This window comes from Amphiura filiformis, chromosome 12 (assembly GCF_039555335.1).
Source record: "Amphiura filiformis chromosome 12, Afil_fr2py, whole genome shotgun sequence".
In the NCBI taxonomy this organism is placed as follows: domain Eukaryota; kingdom Metazoa; phylum Echinodermata; class Ophiuroidea; order Amphilepidida; family Amphiuridae; genus Amphiura; species Amphiura filiformis.
In genome coordinates, this window is record NC_092639.1 from 46,696,430 (window position 1) to 46,708,659 (window position 12,230).

General features: G+C 36.6%; 1 protein-coding gene across 2 annotated transcripts in view; it reads right to left on the reverse strand.

Annotated features, from left to right (window-relative positions):
* Window positions 1-1,718: 1,718 nt before the first annotated feature.
* Window positions 1,719-12,230, reverse strand: part of LOC140166296 (uncharacterized) — a 29,842-nt gene continuing 19,330 nt past the window's right edge. The window contains exons 3-6 of one of the 2 annotated variants that reach the window (XM_072189711.1): window positions 8,332-8,415; window positions 7,614-7,702; window positions 6,765-6,786; window positions 1,719-6,149 (exon numbers count right to left, since the gene is read on the reverse strand). In XM_072189711.1, coding sequence (XP_072045812.1) covers window positions 5,176-6,149; window positions 6,765-6,786; window positions 7,614-7,658 — 1,041 coding nt within the window. In that variant the 5' untranslated portion in view covers window positions 7,659-7,702; window positions 8,332-8,415 and the 3' untranslated portion in view covers window positions 1,719-5,175. Of the gene's footprint in view, window positions 6,150-6,764; window positions 6,787-7,613; window positions 7,703-8,331; window positions 8,416-8,497; window positions 8,582-12,230 lie in introns of both variants that reach the window. The other variant, XM_072189710.1, reaches the window with a different exon arrangement.

The window sequence follows — 12,230 nt, forward strand, 5'->3', positions numbered from 1 at the left end:
AAGAGCGGTTACCACACCATAGCTGAACCATGCGGCCCTGATTTGGTAAAATGATCTAACTTGAAATTAAAATCGCTGTTTCGAGAAAAAGGGCTTTAAAGTTTGAAAACTTGCCGTTTTTCTTTTTGAATAAAATAAATTATTAAACAGATCTAATGTCTTAGAAAATATAAAAATCTCCTTATTTGGTGGCATGGTGGCGATTTGAGGATGTCACCAATGGAAAGAGAGCCCTTATATTACCCATGATATGGATTTATCTCAAAATGTCCAAATTTCAAGTTAGATCGTTTTACCAAATCAGGGCCGCATGGGGCTTCGGCAGTATTGTGGTAGGCCTATATCACTCAAGTCACGCGTCTTGGACCTTTTCTTTTGCTTTTGACCTTTTGTATTGAAGATACACATTAACGTGTATTTTGCATGTTTATACATGAATTCATGTAGGCCTATACCGTCAATACTAAATGTCAAAATGTTCATATGATGAACGGCTTTTGCTCCCAGCTACATACACTTTTAAGTACTTATCATCAGATTTATAAAGATAAATTCGAGGAATAATTTGCCATAAAATTTGTATTATATCGCGAATTATCAAAAAATCTAAATTATTTGATATCAGAAGGACATTCCTCGTATTCAGAATGCAATTTGGTGTGTCTGATGTGCTCACAGGTCCCACAAAAATACTGTGCAAACGTCGCTATCCGAGCCGTTAATATGAATTTTATATCACTTCAATCGGTGGCCCGGAACGAAGGTTATGCTTCATCCAACAATTGGGTCAAAATTCGACACACTGGAGATTTGGCTAAAAATACATATTTTTGGACATAGGCCTATTTGGTAAATTTCACAAAAACTAGACCAGTAGCCTATTTGGAAATGTAAAGAACCCCTCTCCCTGTATAATGGAGTGTCTATAATTCTTTGAAATTGATTTTTCCTTTTCTATATTGTGTTCAACGAAAATTGAGACATTTGTTTTCTGTGATTTTCTCACAAATTGTTGTTTTTACACCAAATCTGTGTTAATATATAGATTCATTTACCAATTTTCTTTCTAGAAAAGTGTATACTTACAGGAATCTCTCTATAAGTCGCTTTTAAATCCCTTGAAGTATAATTGTTTTGAACCACTGATTGAAGTGAAATAAAGTTTATATTCAAACTCTTCAAATTCCTCTTTACGTTTCAGCATTTTTCAAATATTGTTCGCCATCCGTGATATTTTTGGGATAACCTGTATAGTGGGTGTTTTTTTTTGATTGAGTTACGCACACCCAGTTCGTTTCTCTTTATCACTGATGCTATTATTTTGTAGTACACCATACAGACTGTATCAAAATGTTTGGTATATCAATCAATTCTAATGTTTATTGAAAATGGTCCTGTATCTACCAAATGTAACATTGGATCATCTTGAAATCGCCACAATTTACAGTGTTATGACCATTTATAACATTTACCTACAAATTAGGTGAATCTTATGGTGTATTTTGATGCGGCAGTCTTGTTAATAATCAGTGGAAACTGTTGGGTATCAATCATTTTGATACAGCCTGTATAATAAGTGTGAAATAGTGTGCTATTTGACCTAACAGACACTGTGATTATGATGTCATTTAACATTTTATTTTTGAGTTTGTCACAAATTGTTTTCTTGTTTACAGACCAGAAACAATCACACTAAAGTATTCAGACAACTGCAGATATTTTCTTTCAAATATTAAAAATTGTTATTACTATTCACGAATACATTCACAATTACATACAATGACGTACCAATAGACATTATGAGCAGAAAATACAAATTGTTTATACATGTAGACCATGATAACTGTGAAAATCTCTCGGAATGGGTAAAATCCCGGGAATAAAATTCAACAAACACAAAATTATGTTTATTCCGTTATGCACGTTTATAAAAATCGTCTTGGGTTTGCTCAAAACGTTTTAATAACATTTAGATGTCGGGTTACATAAAGGTCATGAAAACATTTTTAAAAACGTTTTATAAAAAACAAAAAACACTACAACATTTTTAAAATTTTGTCAAAAGTTATTGCAAAATATTTTGGTAAACAATAATTGTTTACACTTAATAACATTATGTTAGAATATTTTGTATTAACTTTTCAAAATGTTTTCTACATGTTATAAAACGTTTTTAATACCCTTAATATAGCCCGACATAAACGTTTTCTGTAAAACGTTTTGTGTTTTACTGGGGAATTGTTGGTCCCTCAGCTGTTATAGAAGACAATCAAATTTTAAATGGGCTGTTCTGTTTGAAATCCACACACCCTCTATTGAAGATTTGACCCAATCTCTCACACCGGGAGTGTAGATTTCAAATGGAGTCACCCATTCAGGAAACTCCATTTGAAATTCACACTACACGTGTGGAAGATTAAGATTATGTCTTCCATATGGTGTATTGATTTCAACTGAAATAGCCCAAGAAACATGAAATAATATAATGTTAGAAATAAGACAATTCTTGTTCATTAAAACATGTTAAAGTCATGCTACTTTCTTCTTGGGGAATACATTGAGTCTTTACATCAGCTTTGGGTCTCAATTCGATAAATGGTAAAATGTTGGCTTATTTATTTCAATCTTTTAATAGCCAATTTTGCAAATAGCCCATAACCATGGTAATCGCATTAGAGCAGTTCAACTGATAATGAAAATGTGTAAATAAATAATACCAACATGGGGAATAGGTACAAAAGAATCTACAATCTACTTTATTATTTCAATTTACATAACCCAACAATTTACAAAATACCAATACTTTAATATACAATTGTTGTGCATAATCAAGTAAAACACACCCAAAACATGTTATTACATAAACATTATGTAAAATTGGGCGAAATTATATGTATTTATATGCCAAATTGAGGTACAATGAAAGTACATGTAAATGTTAATAATACATTATAATAACCATGATTATACAATTCCCAACAATATAAGACTATAATATAAATATTCATAAAAACACAATTTACGATCAACGATAGCTGGATCGATTCATGTCAAAAGGGTTGCAAATCTCTTTAAGGGTAAGCTATGAAAACAATACATATTATTATTGTGTTATTCTTTGAAATTATTTTATTTCTCATTACTTTCCCTATGTTTTGTCAGAATAAATAATAAATTGGTTATTGACAGCGTATACACGCTTGTTACTACTCGTCACAACTCCCCGTGACGGAAATGAAAAGTACCGTAATTATTAGTACTTAAGCCGCAACACTGTCAAACACTACGCGCGCGATTACTTATGTTTGCAATGGACAGTTTTGCAGGTGACTCACTTTTGCATTGAAATGCATTTCATTTCACACAATATAATGCTTTGTTGAGGTCTAAGGTTAGGGGCACTATAAGGCCTGCATAATGTACATACATACAATATGCTGAAGGGTGTAGCAGGTCCTTTTTCGCGTCTGGCCCCAAGGGGCCAGATGCATTTAGTGTCGGGATTAAATCCCCAGGGAGTTCCAGTGACACATTCTAGAAGTTACCTGTTATAACTCAGCTGAAGATGTGATCATTGATACTGAGACAGAGACTGAGGCAGAGATGGGATTTGACCAACCAGCCTTTTATGACTCTTTAGGGTAAGGCGGCTTATGGTGTCATAAATTTAGTAGGAAGAATTGTGGCCATAATAGGTTCATAGGTCAATGCTAGAAAGTACAATATAATAAATCAAAAGATAATACAGCTTCAATAATATATCCAATGTAAGGTGGCACATGTCCTTTGTGTCACCCCAAACTAGCCCGGCCAGTTTTAGGACTGTAACACTTTTGTAGGGAAATGCACTCACTGTGAATTTTTGTTTTCTAAACCATCTTATAGAAAGTAAATACAAATTTTTCTCATAAAAGTTGTTATCCACATTGTAAATATTGATTCAGTTATTTTCAACTTACCTATTTCAGTAATGGTATAATTGAAATAAGAGCTTTCTTAGATCTTCCATATGAACCAGTTGTGTTAAAGGCACTCCTTAACAAATAAGTTCTTTCAAAACAGTGGAAGTAAAATTCAAGTCCAAATAAAGTATCCAGGGAAATGAACACGCAGGGTCGAATGCCCTTCTATTAGGGTAAAGTAGTGTTGGTGTTAGAAAGTATGATCTAATGATCTGATTCAAAATAATATTGCTTTAAACAATTTTTTTAAAACTAAATTTGTGTTTTTAAAAACACCAACAATAATTAGTGCTTTTACATTTCACATTAATATCAAACATGGTTAAAGATTATAGGCATCACAAACAGAGCATGCAAATGGACAAGGCCTACATGAATTCATTGTTTTCTTTTCTGTTAACTTTTGTTTGTTTACAAAGTTGGAAAAAATACCACAAAAGTAAGCCTTTAAACCTTACTATAATTGAAACTTTTCAAGAGGTCAGTCAAGGACAAGAAGGGCCCATAAATTTTCATTATTGTAGACCGTTTTCTTGTTCATTCATAACTGATTTAATGCACATAAAAATTCCTTTAAAAAAGGAAATGGGCTTACCAAAGAAAGGGCGCATGATGTAGGGTATTGTAAATGTTTGACATAAGTATTGGAATCAGTGAACTGGGATAAACAAGCAAGCACATGTAATATTTTACGATTTGAAAAGGTGAGATTAAAACACATTTTTAAAAAGTCATGAGAATAAACTAGTACTTGGATCCTGATTCTTCCAGTCTGTTTTCACGACCACAACGCATGCAATCTTTTCTCTGGACCAGACGCATCCCTTTTTAAAGGGATTTTTATTAGCATTTAGTCTTGAACGAGCAAGATAACAGTGGTGTTAACACAAATAAGTGCATACGCAATGTGACACTGGACACGAATCCAGTGGAAAGACCTTTTCCAGCGTTTTGCTGTTTCTCTTTCGTTTTTCCCTTTTTCACTGTTCCATTCTTTTCCACCTCTCCTTTTTCTTACGCAGTTTCCTCTGCTTCTTTCCCAATATCTTTCTCATTCTTTCATATTTGCTAAGGCGAGTTTCCCCACAAGGAATGCCCGACAATGCCATTGAATAGGATCCTTGAATAGGCCCAACTCTCTTCAAAATATATAATAGTTCGATTCAGTTCAATATCAACCGTTTTCAAAGACAAAACCAAGGTACCCATGATATTATATTAATAAAATTTCATCACAATACTGTCTACCATTGCAGATCATCATCTTTCCAGATGAATACAAAATGCCTTTTACCTTGCTTGTAATGTCCAAACAATTCCTGCTCACTTGGTTTATCATTTTCAGCTGCTTCAAGAGTGGAGCTATATCTTTTGAATCGGTCTTGTTGCATTTAGCTTTAGGATTACCTGCTAATGGGTTTTCAAATCCGCAAATGAAAAAGTCGCCGTTGCCATCTGGTAATTCTTCATCCTCTTTATGCTCTCCTTCACCGGTAGTGCTGATATTATCTTTCTTTTCTTCGTCAACATTCTCGCTATTTTCTTCACCGCCCTCGCCTTCTTGATTTTCTTCGGCCGGCTTCTCCTCACCGTCAGGAACATCCTCTGCATGATCCTCCTCTTTCTCTTCTCCTTCTTCAGCTTCTTTATTTTCTTTTTCTTCCTCTCCACCTTCATTCTTTTTCTCTTTCTTACTCTTCTTCTTCTCCTTCCTTTCCTTCTTCTTCTTCTCTTTCTTCTCCTTCTTCTTCTTTTTCTTCTCTCCATTCTCCTCATCTTGTTTCTCCTCAGGTTCCTCAAATTCCTCTTCAATATCATAGACGATAAAAGCTAATCCACCTTTGACCCCTGTCTTCGCCCGACCATCTTTGCTAGAGATAGAATACGTATGAGACTCCCCAACCCCAATAGCACCCTGCTGCTGCACCGCAAAACGACCTGATTTGAAGAAACTTGCTCCCAAATGCAGCGTGGTTTTCTTGCTCAAGTTCACTATGGTAACCTCAAGAGGCTTCACGGTTAAGGTACCTCTTCTACTCTTTGGATCTCTGGATATGTGACCGGAGTGCAGATATACCATTGACATTTTGGCTACGTCTTTGGCCTTCAAATCTTCTGGCCATGATTCAAAGTGCTTGTTCGCCTCAACTTTGTATGGGTCTTCCTCCAAGACTAATTTACCACCATCTGGAAAGATACAGACAAAGTGAAAAATTACATTCAGTATTTCAATAATTTCATCATTCTTATATAGGGACGCACCATTATATTCTCAAGGGGGGTATGGTAGTTTGGGTCGGGTGGAATTTGTTTTCGCTTTCGAAGGTTGGCAATTTTTTTTTCACCGCCGAAATTTTTTCTTCTGAATTTGGCGAATTTTTTTTTATCTGACTAGTGGGCAAGGTGTTTTTTTTTCAAAAAACTCCCATGCTCCCGAAATCAAATGATGCGCCCCTTACATCCTCCTCTTCCTTCTCCTCCTCCTCCTTCTCCTCCTCCTCCTCATCCTCCTCATGGCATCATTATCGTCATCAAATAATAGTTTATCATATTTTTTCATCATCATCATCATCATCATCATCACCACCATCCTCGTCCTCCTCCTCCTCTTCATCCTCATCATCATCATTATCGTCATTACATAACAGTTTAACATTTTGTTTCATCATCATCATTGTTGTTGTCGCAACTTCAACATCTACATCATCATCATCATCATCATCATCATCATCATCATCATCATCATCATCATCGTCATCACCATCATCATTTTCGTAAAGTTACTCAATTATTCATATTTACCTGCTTCATCATCTCCCATAGTCTGTGAAAACAAACAAAAAAGAAGGGGAATATCGGTGAGTTATTAACTTCATTTACCCGTGTACGCTACCCGTGTGTTTATTTGTCAAATGTTACGGTATTTAACATGTAATATAATGCATAAGATTAATCTGAATAAAAACAAATTTGTCAAATTAATTGGAAGGTTACAGCTCAATTTCCGAATTTCTGAATGGTCGGCGAGGTTGCTTGAATTATGGATCATTCATGTTGTGTACATAAAACATTTTTGATGGATTATAGATATTCTAAATGTAAAATTATTGGTTGAATGATTTTATTCAATTTGATTCTGTGGTTCTAAAGTGCTTACGACTTATATTTTTACATAATCAAGATATATTTGGAAAAAACACAGACAACATAACATTTTTTCCCAAAATATAAACCATGTCCTCAAAAACATTATTTAGTCAATTTTTAGACAAAATTCAAAGTGGATATCATGTCTTCAAAGTATTTTGGATTATTTTGAGTTAAACTCTCTCCATGCGGGTGTCGACTGCAGACGACAAAATTCAAATGTTGTTGTTGTTTTTTCAATTTAAAAAAATTCCAGAATTGTAAAATTTTTATGACCATATTTGGAATCAGCATGACAAATGCATTAAAATGAGTACAAACAAGCCTAGTATTGGTGCAGCGGGTTTTAAAATAGCTCTGGATATTTTGACAAAATATTTCAAAAAACAAAACAACCTTGATGCCTTTATAGGGGCTGATTTCATTTAATAACATGAATAATATCTAGGCGCGGATTCAGGGGGGGGGGGCGCCCCCCCCCAAAAAAGATTATTAATATCTTACCAGTTTCTTCGGGCTGGTAGGAACATTTTCTTTCATATCATCCATTTTCTGCTGCAGATCTTCATATTTCCCTTGTACTCTTCAACTTCCTGCAACAAATAGGAAAAGGACAAAATTTAAGATCCTGATGGGTGCATAGCACAAAGATTTCTGTGCTGTGATTTTGCAATAATTTACTGGTGTCTATTGTGACCCGGGATTGTGACTTTATTCAATATTTTCTGACAAAATATAACGTTTATAACCATTCGCAAAGTATGACTAAAAAGAATCCCAGTTGATCTGCTTTCTCTCCCTTTCCCTTCCTTCTCTCATCCTGTGAATTTGATCAAGATTTCCTTTAAAGAGAATCGGTCTCAGTTAAAAAGGGGTCTTGTTTGTATATGCTTGGATCTGTAATTTATTTGCTACAATTCCATAATGGCGCCTGGATTAATTTAGCTTTCATCAGAAGCACTCTATATGCTTGTATACGAAGTTTTACGGTATTCAACAAATGTGGAATTTATGATATCGATCGAAGTCCTGTCCAACATTGGGAAATAAAATGATTGGTGAAAAATTGGATAAAACGAAGGAAAATGCTACAACGTTAGGTGGATTGGATTTACCCAACAGTTGGTGATGCACATTTCACATGGGTAAAATATCGCCCAACCTTTTTGCAGTGTAATAGTCATCACCATATTTGGATCATCATCATCCACAACTTTCCTACCTGCATCTTCTCTTCATACTTTTTAATCGCATCTTCATGCATCCTCTTCATATAGCGGTATCGCTCAATAGGAACACAGCACGTCTATATGATGGAAAAGTAAGGATGGAAGAAGACAGAGAAAAGGGGGGTTGAAAACGGTAATTGGTTTGGATGGTAAACGTACCTTTGTAGCGTCTTCAACCTTCTTGACAGCGTCATCACGTATTTTCTTCACCTGCCTATACTTCGATATAGGGACGCAGAATGCCTGATTAGTAAAAAGAAAGGACTTTGTTTTAAAACGTGCTCATTAGGGCAGTATACAGGACGTATCAAAATGATTGGTACCCATAAGTTTCCAGTGAAATGGATAAGACTGCACTTCAAAATGTAGCATATAAGATCCATCTATATAGTTCATGTAGTTAGTAGATAAATGTCCTGAAAGTCATTAATATTCCTGCATGGTTATTTCAAGAGGACCCGATGCTGTATTTGCAAGAAGTAGGCTTTTCAATAAACAGTCAATTATTTTGATACAGCCTGCTTGAGAAAATAGAGGAAAGTCTGAGCCTGTATCCCAGAGTCCAGAAGTGCGGTGGAGCGTTGCACTGGTGCAGGGTGCGATTCCAGGCCGGTGCATCTTCACATCTACAAGAAATCTATACTTTCCTAAACAAAATATTGCAGTGAGCCCAAAACAATTTAGGAGGCAACTTTTTTTAGTGCAAAAACGGTCCAAACGTTCCACAAATATGATTTTAGGAGAATAGGTCCTTTTGTAAGCAGAAAACAAATTCACTTTCGGAAATTAAACCAATAAAAAAAGTTTCAGCTGCATCCACTGTTATTTTACTTCTGAACTATTGAATTTTGAAAGTAACTATTGAAACTAATATTAAAACGACGTTTCAAAGTCATTCTTGAGAGCATGAGAGAACGGAGTATAATCACTAGTACACTTTAAGCGGGACTTTAAGTTGTGTGGGTAGGTCATGTGGGTAGGGAGCTCGGTTCTTACATTATGCAGACTGGCAGACTGGGGCAGACTGGCAGACTGGGGCAGACTGGCAGACTGGGGCAGAATATGAGACTAGTATCAAAATATACCATTTGGTATACTAGTGGTAGTAATGTCAGGTTAGAACTACCCAAATGGTGGACAAAAATTATCAAGGTCATGTCAGGGTCATACAGGCTCAAATTGCCACAGATTGTTGCAGGTTCATAAAAATTGGTGTGAAGGAAAGCGAGACAACAAGCTGCAACAAATGTCTGACGTAAAATCGATATATGTTACGTATAATATCTGGTAAAAATATATTATCGTTTTTATGTCATCAAACATTCGTTAGAACTTAACATGCTTAAGGGGCTGTACAATAATTATGAGCCCTGGGTGAGGGTAAAATTTTTGGCGAGCCGAAAGGGGGGAAGCAATTTTTGGCAAGCCGAGAGGGGGACAAGCGATTTTTGGCACACATTCATGGGGCGCCTTTTGAATAAAACGTGCTAAAAAGGCTTAGGAAAACGGTACGGTACTGATACGCTTTAATATGCAAATTTTCCTGCTCGCTACGCTCGCAAGACCATTTAAGGTTTGTAAATTGGGATGTGCAAGGGGGGGGGGGGAGGCAAAGAATTTTGGCGGGCCGAGTGGGGGGGGCAAGCAATATTTTGGCGAGCCGTTTCGAAATTTCCCCCCCCCCCCAACACACACACACACTGGGGGGCTCATAATTATTGCACAGCCCCTAAACATTTAAATACTGAAAATAGAATGGGAATAGATTTAAAAAAATACAGTAGATATGTTACATCAAATATTTTACATCGAATAAAAAGTCTGTAGGGTGATAGGGTCACTAACACTATTAAGATTTGACAACCACTTTCCATCCTATTGATCATAAATCTAGGCCACCACACACTATGGACCACAATGACCGCATCCCAATGGCATAGCCCAATAACCTGAATTAAACAATCATAGTGCAAGATTTGACCTGAAGTTGCAGAGTATGAGTTTTTATCCCCATATTTTGAAAGGTCATTCAATGAATGTACACATGTATTGGGGTTAAAGAACTGTGCCCCTGATAGATGAGCATGTTGTGGATCCTAGTGACACTATTTATTATCCATTATAATACAAGGAACACTAGTGGCAAATGGTGGTCATAGACCACAAACCTAGCTGGGGCATGTTGGTGTTTTGGAGGTATCTGACCCCTGCAAAATGTTCCAAAAATGTTCCCCTGGTCATGAGGTTTGTTGTCACCGAGTTTGAGTCCCATACGACTTGCAGATGCCCAGAAAGTTAAATTTTACGATTTGACCCAGATGACCTTTGACCTAACCCCTGTACAGCACTCCAAAGTGTTCCTCTGGTCAGTAAATTTGTTATCACAGAGTTTGAGCCCCATACCCCATACAGATATCCAGAAAATGAAATTATATGATTTGACCCCAGTTAACCTTTGACATGACCCTTGCAAAGTGTTCCAAAATATTCCCCTGGTCATTAAGTTTGTTGTCACAGAGTTAGAGCACTGTACCCCTTACAGATGTCCAGAAATTTGACCTCTGCATGACCTTTGACCTGACCCCTGTAAAATGTTCCCCAGGTAATGAGATTTGTTGTCACTGAATGTGAGCCCCACACCCCTTACAGATATCGAGATAAGGCAAAATAGATTTTACCCCTTAATGACCTTTGACCCCAATTCTGTGTGCAAGGTATGGGCACTGGGTAAAAGCCGATGCACATGTGTAAGTGACGTCATTGTGCTATGTAATATGTGGCAGAAGAAGCATTTTGAAGGTATTTGATTATATATCAGTAATGCCCCCTTAATGACCTTTGACCCCAATTCTGTTTGCACCCTATGGGCATTGTATATAGCCGATACATATGTGCAAGTTACGTAATTGTAGGGTGTAACATGTAGGAGAAGCATTTTGAAATTAATTGCCAGAAAGAAAGAAAGAAAGAAAGAAAGAAGAAAGATCCGATAGCAAAACAGTACCTAGCTCGGGGTTGGAAACCCCCCAGCTAGGTAACAAGAGGATGAATTCCTAGCATGAGGTTAACCCAAATATATTGCTCAATACAATTCGCTACTTGCACGGTTCCGCCATTATGCACTATGTGCGGGGAGGAGCCTCGAACTGGCAGCATACATGAAAGGAAGAATTATGTGACCTTACACAGAACGTTATGACTAGTTCAATTCCCATTCATGTATGCTGCCAGTTCGAGGCTCTCCCCGCACATATTGCATAATGGCGGAACCGTGCAAGGAGCGAGGGTATTTTGTTAAATAATTGAATTGAATTGAATACATACAATTATTAAGTATGACATTGGGATGTACCTGTTTACACAGCAACTGTTGTAAAAAATTACAGTTTTATAATGATGGAAAATATTTCATGAACATGCAACAATCCAGTCTGCCAGTCTGCCACAGTCTGCCAGTCTGCCACAGTCTGCCAGTCTGCCACAGTCTGCCAGTCTGCATAATGTAAGAACCGTAGGGAGCTAGGGTTTTACCCTGGCATGGAATTGGATGTTGGGTAGCTTTGGGTGTTGCATATTTTGGGACATTATTCACTCTTAAAAATACGGGGTCAAATATGCACCGATTAAAAATAAATTGACCCCGTTACATTGCAAACAACCACTTTTGTAGTTAAATAATTTGACCCCCGGGATTTGACCCCGTATGGGCCAAAAAAGAACCCAAAAGTGGTTGTTTGCAATGAAACGGTAAGGTCCGTATATTACGCAAAAATACTTTTGAGTTTCTACGTTCTTTCTGAAGTTTGCATACTAGCTGCACTTGCACAAGTTGCAGTACTACTTGCTTGGTAACAAACCCTTATTTTGACAGTTTTTCTTCAATATAAAGTTT